Below are 7708 nucleotides of genomic sequence, written 5' to 3'. Positions count from 1 at the left end.
CGGGCTTCCCTCCATCTGAACGCAAGAGTGGACATCTGACCTCACCGTCAAGTCATGGTGGACTTCGGTGACTTCCTCAAGCTGAAAAACTATGGCCTCCATCACCATGCTCATAAGTTGGACGGTTTGGAACGAGCGAAACGCGAGAGTCTTCAATAACAAATCGGTTCCGCCACCAATTCTTTTGGCGTCACTTAAAACCGAGCTTAGGTTTTGGGTGGCCGTGGGGGCAAAGCACTTGGGTCATGTAATTTTGGGATAGTAATCCCTTTTGTTGCTCTTTGGACCTTGGACCTTGAAACTTGTCATGTCATGACGCTCCTTCTTATTTAATGAATGGAGGCAAATCTTTTGCCTCCACGTTTCAAAAAAAAAAGAACCTGTTGTAAGCTTAGGAGAACTTCAACAGAAAAATCATTGCGTCCCTTGCAAGCTTAGCAGGACATCAGAAGATACATCGGGGAGTGGGGCAGCTCGTGGCGCGTCAAATGATCAGAGGTCAAACCACGGTTCTGGCAGGCCAGCCATGCGTGGATGTGAACCTTGTTTGGTGCCCAAGTGCGCCAGGTGCGCCGCCACAGTGGGGCAGCAGGGACATCTCAGGACTGTGCCAAGTAGCAAGATTTGGATAAGTAGTTGCCATTTTCATTAAAAAAATGTGGGGTACATATTCATAATTATGTTGTATAAATTGTCCTGTAATGATTTTATCTTTTTCGAGAAAACACAATAGCGTGCATCTTGATGCATTAATAGAATTGAAGTGTTTATACAAGCCTTAAGAGAGTCCACAGCCTAGCAGTGCAAGGCAACACAGTTACATTATGTTGGCGTTACCATCATCTGAAGCCCAGCTGCCCAGGCAGCCCCTCAGACTTGATAGTTGAGACAGGGTGCTTAATTTCTGGCCTCTCTCCCTGTATGGCGCAAACATTCAGGTTGAGCTCGATCAGCAAGAAGACCCATTTCTGTTGCTGAAGGTGTCCACGTGACCGTCTTCTAAGGGCGGCCCACTAAATCTTTGCTGGCCATTGAGGTTGTCGGTACCAACCAGTATCCTGTAATGTTAGATTTGAGTGTCCTCTATATACGTCTATGCCTAGGGTATGCAAGGAATGTGATGACTTTTATACAATATTACAAAGGCCTGAAATATTATGTTGTGGAGTACTGATAATGAATGGGCTGTGTCGACTTAACAATTGAGCAGCTTAGCTTTCAGCACATGTCCAAAGGTTAGTGCCATGATGGGAGTGCCAAAATAAATGCCCAGCGGATTGTTTGCTATAATAGATGACTTTGTTTTGCTTTAGAAATTATCTTTCCCGTATAGAATAGAAAGTAGTAGCAGTGTCTGATTAAAAACAAGTTGTAGTACTAATTAAAAGTTTTTTTTAAATATTTACTCCAGATTTTGCGAAACAAGTAACAAGCACCAGCTATACCAATCAGTTAGCTCTGTTGCGTGGATTTTTCTTCTGGTTGGAGGTAACCTCATACCATTTCTTTGTATTCTTTTTTGTTGATAACTTTTTTTGCAAATTAATCGCAGTGTCCTGCCTCTAATAATAACGGGTCCATTTTTTTTGTTTAAGGACTCAATATATTTTTAGGGTTACTTGCGAAAACTGTTCCCAGTTAGAGCAAGATTTTTTTGTTATTGGAGGCAGCCCAGTGTTGATCTGTCAAAGCTCACACTGGATATGGTACCAATTGTAGCTAATGAGTTCATTTGCAGCACTACTTTATCGTATTTTCTTGCTGGCATGGAGTAACAAAGTACTAGTAGCTACAGCACAACAGCATGAGTTTTTGTTGTTGTTGTTGTTGTTGCTAATTTCGAATATTTGCTGGTACAAACCTATAACGGGGTAACTGCCGTGATGAGGAGGGCCTTGACAGCACAGCATGGTGAATGGGGAGAGGAGGACTTAGGAAAAGGAGGAAACCATGGGCTGGAAGGAGGAACCTTGGGAAGACACTCTGTTTCTATCATTGCATCAAGACACAAAGATTTTGCGTTTTCTTGGAAGAAAAAAAGCATGCCGCAGCTCCTTATATAGATGGACTTCCCTAATAAATGACCAACTCCCTTACAATAGTATTTTTCCGTTATTTGGTTAGTTAGGGCCGACGATCTGTATGCCTAACACTTTACTCCCTTCGTTTTGCAGAACGTTACGGATGATGACCAATTCAGGCCATGGAATGATGATTTCAGACAGTACTCAATTATTCCTCGTGAATGAGTTTACCACCCACAGAACAACATGAAGAGTGGTTCTTTCTCGATTAGAGAAACGGAGGTTCACCACTGTCCAGTCTAGGTTTCATCTCAACTTTGGCGCATCGTCATTCAGCTTTGAAGTGTTAAACTTTCGAAAAAAGCCTCAGTTCCCGATTTCGAATTAGTTTGGTCTGCAGTGTCTGTTATGCTGGTTCCTATCCTTATTTGTCAGCAAACTCAGAGAACTGATGATACTAGTTATATATGGAAGGTTTATGGACGACAAGATGTTGTCAACAGTAAATGTACTGCACTATTGTTTGTGTATGTGCAACTGTAATCTTAATTTTGGAATGCTCTGGTTCATGGTTCTTTCTAATGGAAGAGCAAGAGTGTACAACTCCTCAGCTTTTGAATGGGGGTAACCATTCTCTATCGGTGTTACGTGTATACAACTATTTGACATCCGGGATCTGGCTGCTGTTGAATTTGACGCGGGGTTTGCCCATGCTGAAATTGAGCACTTTGGACCTCATGTTGTACTTGATGTCCCCGTCGTAGAGCATCTTCCTGATGTAGTGCTCGAGATCGGAGCCGATCAAGCGAAGCGTGTACTCTGACAGTGGAGCTCCCTGTGTAACAGCACGAATGAATTCAGGTCAGTCTTACACTCCTACTACTGTCTCAGTTTAACATCATCAAAGCATGTCCAGTCCCATCATTTGTTGTTTACAATGGTACAGAATTCTGCTAGTAGTGCATGAAGCTGGTTAAAAAAAAAGGAAAAAATCCTACATGTAGCAGAAGTAGAAAAGCACTGAAATTTTTCAGTTGTTTGGTGGTTTAGTTTTACCTCGTAGTGGTCGACAAGGTCCTGGAACTCGTTGTAGACCATCTGGCAGGTGTCGTCGGTCCAGACGAACTCCTCGTAGGGGTCGAGCATGAGCGTGAGCTTGTCCGTCTGCGTCTGGTCGAAGGCGTTGGTCTCCGGGTCGATGTAGGCGGCGTAGATGCGCACGTGCCGCGTCGTGCAGCTCAGCCACTGGCTGCCGTACTCCCGCCCCATGTTCTTGCTCTCCGCCCGCGGCTGCCGCGGCAGCGACTGCGCGTCCGCCTTCTTCGCCGGCGCCGCCTGCTCCTCCTCTTGCGGCGGCGGCGGTGGCACGTTCGCCGCCGCGGGTTCCTCCTCCTTCACTTGTGGCTCCTGCTGCTGTGCTCTCACCGGCAGGAACCTGACGCTGCGCGTGGGTCTCAAGCTCGGTGACCGGCTCTGGAGCGCGAACTTCGCCGCCGGGGAGAGGAACGACGAGGCCGCCGCTGTCGCCATGGTGTGGTGTGGTGGACTCCTAGTCCTATACCTGCCTGCTGCAGGAGGTCTCTCTGTTTTTGCTTGGCTGGGTAGTGACTAGTGAGTGATCTTCTCGTTTCGATGTCTGGCTGTGTTTGCAGCTGCAGTGCGCGCCGTGTACCTGTCAGCTCGCTGGCTCGCGCGGATAATGGCTATTTCCCGGTTTTGTTCGCTATGGGCTAATTGCTTCTGCGTTGGGCTACGAGAACGACCTTCATGTTGGGCCTGCTGGGCTGACAAGTATATGGGTTGCGTAAATTTGCACAATTGCGTGCACGCAATTCTCAACAAAAACAAAAAAGCACAAGGCACGCGTTTCCGTGTCACACGGTTAACCGTCCTAGAAAAAAATGTCACATGGATAACGCCAAAGACCCTACGTTACGTGACAGAACTGTAATGTGCCTTCTAAACTACACATGTGAGCAGTGAGCTCAGGACGAGTGATGCTGTAACTTCACATGTGCTTGTGCGTCCATGCAGAAAAAGAAGAAGCAACGCCAGATTTTCTTTAGCACGGCCAAAGGAGGTGCTACATTTTAGTTAGTTGCGTCATACCTGTTCACTACACCTTTTAAGTCGTAATTATGGATTGCACATCTTTGCAGCATAACCGTCTCACATACAATATTTTATTTATAAGTTTGCAACATCATTGAAATGTTTTCCCTTGCAGTACACCAAAAACATTGGCTCGTGCTACACTTCGTCACATGGCGATCCGAGTACCTATTTATAATCTTAATTACTTTTTGGGTTATTTATACTACCGTTGATGATTATTAATATATCGATGAAAGTTTCGCCAAAAAAGTATTTCTTGATAAAAAAATCATTGCATGTATGCAACATTGAGCAAACGTTTGTGGCGAACACAAGAACATTAGCAACATGAATACACCATTTGCGTAAGAGTCATCAGAGCATATCACCCTTATGTTTGCCAAAAAACACGCACAAGTTTGTAACATACAAAACAGCGTATACAACATCGCATAAGCGTAAATCACTCAACTTCATTTTCTAGCACCCTCTTCACTGGATCAAGCTCACTTGCGAAGAATCCAGCTCATCAGAGTCCCATTAGGGCCGGATCCGGCTGCCCCTCTCCCATTTCTCTCAGTTTGGCGTCTCGCGGAGCTTGGTGGCGTTAAACCAAGCTCCATCGCCCACACATGGCATGATTGTTGCATCCTCAACCTCTAGGGCATGTTGATGGTCTCCCCCAGTGGAGGAGGAAGGGGAGGGGGTGAGGAGAGACGTGTACATGGGGTGAGGTGAGCAATTGTTGTTTTCTCCACGTAATCAGTCAATATAATCATTTTATTTCTTTCTTTTTTTGGCTCAGCCTTAAATCCAGATTGACTACACTCGAATCTACCATGTCTGTCTGTCTCAGCGACAACTCAAGTACTCCTCAGCAAGAATTAGCAAGTCAGGTGAAATAGCACGTATTACATTATATATGTATCACACATTTGCATCATACAAATAGAAATAAATTAACCTAGTCAGTTTTCGAATTTGTGAACAAATCTGTTGTCACGCACATAAGAGAAATTTTCTTCTCCAGCAATGCACGACCCAGCCGCCATCATCTGCACTGGCTGGCGGGCTGCTTGGCTAGGCAAGACGAGGCTGCGGCAGCAAGGGGCACCACAGGAAGGTTCTCGCAGTTGCAGATCTCGATCATGTTTCCGTCCGGGTCGTGGAAGAAGAGCTGCTCCACCGCCGTCTCGCCGTCCCATACTTTCGTCGTGACCAGCTCCACGTCCATGTCACGAAGCTTCGCCTTCATCAGCGCCATGTCCGAGCACTGCCATTTCCAAATTACTCGAGACCAGTTAGACACTGAACACCTCGATCGGTACATGAGAAGGAAGCCTGCATCTGCACTCTCTCTACCTGGAATGATATGTGGTTGCCCTTCGGGTTGATCATCGCCGGCGGCCTAACTGGCGGCGCGTCGCAGTCGGAGCTCCGTTGCAGCAAATGTATGCCCATGTCGTATTTATGCATCCTGCGATCGATGAGTAAAATTCCACATTAGCAGATGCATACTGCAGATCATGCCATCATTTTACTCGACCCCGGCAAGATCCAGATGCATGCGTGCTTTGCTTACCATGCTCCCTTGAAGTCCAGGGACGCCGGCCGCCGGACCAGCTCGAAGCCGAGCACTCGCCGGTAGAAGTCTACGGACGCTTCGAGGGACGCGCACGAGAAGGAGACGTGGTTCAGGCGGACGAGCGGCAGGGCGGGTTCAAGTTCAAGCACACGCAGCTGATCCTTATCACGGAGGCCCATCTATGCAAATGTGTCTGGATTGAAATAGTAAACAGTTTCGGTGAATGGGTCGATCGCTGTTCTGGTCAAGACATATATAGACGCACAGTTGACATGAGAAGTTCCTTAACGCAAACTCGGGATCAGGAACTTCTCCCGGAGACTTTTGGGGAGACTTGCCTACACGACGGATCCATCTCAATCTCCTTACTCGGTATCGACCTGTTGCTGCGCTGGGTATCTTAGGCAGGGATCCACGACATTGACAAGATCAATACCCGGCTTCTCGACACTGTTGGTGGTTTACAGGCGAACATGTATCTTGCTTGTGATATAAACGGCGAATTTTTTAGAGCTTACACGTTTACCAGGGACCAAAGCCACGAGCTCTGCTTAGACTTTATAATAGTTCTGAAATTTCATTCTCCATACCCCAAAAAGAACTGTCTCGGGTCAGTCAATCTCGATGCTTCGGATCACAGACATGACACAAAAATCGATTGCATATGCTTTGTGTTGTATTCTACAGGAGATCATATCAGGTACATGGCGAATCTCAGGGTCAACTCGGTGCAAGTGGCTAATTAACCAACACAAAATTCAGGGCGAATGCAAGCGCATCACCTCGCTCTAGAACATATAAATTATTCCTTGTTTTGTTACTGAGTGTATGTTCTCATTTTAAGATCTTAGTAAGGCTAGCCACACTGGATAGTATATCATATAGTAGTATTATGCATATGATATTTGTGTATGATACTATCTCCGAATCGATTTAACAGGCGCACACGTAGTTTAAGATAAACTTTGACATTTACTTTGGTCAACAAAATATGAACTATATGTCTCCAAAAGATATACCATTAGATTTATATTCAAAAAATCTTTCCAATGATATAATTTTATGGCATATAATTCATATTTTATTGACCAAAATAATAGTCTCACCATTTTCTTAAACTACGTGTGTGCCTGCTAAACTGATCCGGAGGGAGTACAAGATCTATTTGGCATTAACTTTTTTTCATAATCCGCTATTTCACTTATGTTAGTCTAATCCTATTTTTGTTCCTTAATTTGATGCCCCATCAGTTTTTTTTGTAGAGCTATGGTGCATGATACACTACAGGAATGGGGCGATATGCCGAGGGACGGGAACCCTCGGCATAGCCTGCTTTGGCCGTCGGCGTAGGCTACGCCGAGGGCCGCCCTCGGCATAGCTCCTCGGCGTCTAACTCCCTGGGCAAAGCCACTATCGCCGTCGGCGTACGGCAAAACCCTCGGCATAGACTTTTAAAAAATTCAAATTTTCTTTTTCCAAAAAAATTCAAAAAAAAGTTCGATTTTTTTATATGCCGAGGCAAAACCCTCGGCATAGACTTTTAAAATTTGTAAAATTTTAATTTCTTTTACACCATTTTTTCTTTTTTTTACTTGTTTATCTTTCATCCAATACACTTTTAACTCTAAGTACACTTAATCTTATGTCAAATTACAATCATGGTTAAACTTTTCAGTCGGTCACCCATCCTCACACTACTCCATCCTCAGCACACTTAACTTCTTGGTTCTATTCGGATGAGCTTCCATTATAGAATTGACACCTCTTGCTGATAATAATAGCATATCAACCCTATTAACCCTTGAATCGTGATGCACAACTCTTTATTTTTGAATCCCAAACAATTACTTAAGTAGACATCTATGAATATATAAGTAATAATAATATTGAATTCAAATAACAATAAAATTATTTTATTTTTTGGTCTTTTTTCTATTTAATATGGAATAATTAATATCTTTAAATCAGAAAATCAAAATTTCACAAATAATATGTCTAAATCGAT

The 7708-nt window shown here is 44.4% G+C and overlaps 2 protein-coding genes across 2 annotated transcripts; both read right to left on the bottom strand.

Moving 5' to 3' along the window:
- Positions 1-2473: 2473 nt before the first annotated feature.
- LOC124675861 (NAD(P)H-quinone oxidoreductase subunit M, chloroplastic) lies at positions 2474-3578 on the bottom strand. Its single transcript, XM_047211929.1, has 2 exons — positions 3081-3578; positions 2474-2859 (listed from the first exon to the last, which is right to left on the bottom strand). The coding sequence occupies exons 1-2, from the start codon at positions 3552-3554 to the stop codon at positions 2683-2685; spliced, it is 651 nt and encodes a 216-aa protein (XP_047067885.1). The 5' UTR covers positions 3555-3578; the 3' UTR covers positions 2474-2682.
- Positions 3579-5094: 1516 nt separating this feature from the next.
- LOC124673729 (glyoxylase I 4-like) lies at positions 5095-5882 on the bottom strand. Its single transcript, XM_047209769.1, has 3 exons — positions 5701-5882; positions 5481-5595; positions 5095-5391 (listed from the first exon to the last, which is right to left on the bottom strand). The coding sequence occupies exons 1-3, from the start codon at positions 5880-5882 to the stop codon at positions 5170-5172; spliced, it is 519 nt and encodes a 172-aa protein (XP_047065725.1). The 3' UTR covers positions 5095-5169.
- Between the last annotated feature and the right edge of the window lie 1826 nt (positions 5883-7708).

This window comes from Lolium rigidum, chromosome 7 (genome assembly GCF_022539505.1).
Source record: "Lolium rigidum isolate FL_2022 chromosome 7, APGP_CSIRO_Lrig_0.1, whole genome shotgun sequence".
Classification (NCBI taxonomy): Eukaryota; Viridiplantae; Streptophyta; class Magnoliopsida; order Poales; family Poaceae; genus Lolium; species Lolium rigidum.
This window is presented reverse-complemented; position numbering and strand designations above follow the sequence as displayed.

Excerpts from the sequence above, each read along its gene's own strand:
- LOC124675861 (XM_047211929.1), bottom strand. The coding sequence starts at position 3,554 with ATGGCGACAGCGGCGGCCTCGTCGTTCCTCTCCCCGGCGGCGAAGTTC. Across the intron at positions 2,860-3,080 it reads ACCTTGTCGACCACTACGAG|GGAGCTCCACTGTCAGAGTA; the intron begins GTAAAACTAAAC and ends GCTGTTACACAG.
- LOC124673729 (XM_047209769.1), bottom strand. The coding sequence starts at position 5,882 with ATGGGCCTCCGTGATAAGGATCAGCTGCGTGTGCTTGAACTTGAACCC. Across the intron at positions 5,596-5,700 it reads CTGGACTTCAAGGGAGCATG|GATGCATAAATACGACATGG; the intron begins GTAAGCAAAGCA and ends CATCGATCGCAG. Across the intron at positions 5,392-5,480 it reads GCAACCACATATCATTCCAG|TGCTCGGACATGGCGCTGAT; the intron begins GTAGAGAGAGTG and ends TGGAAATGGCAG.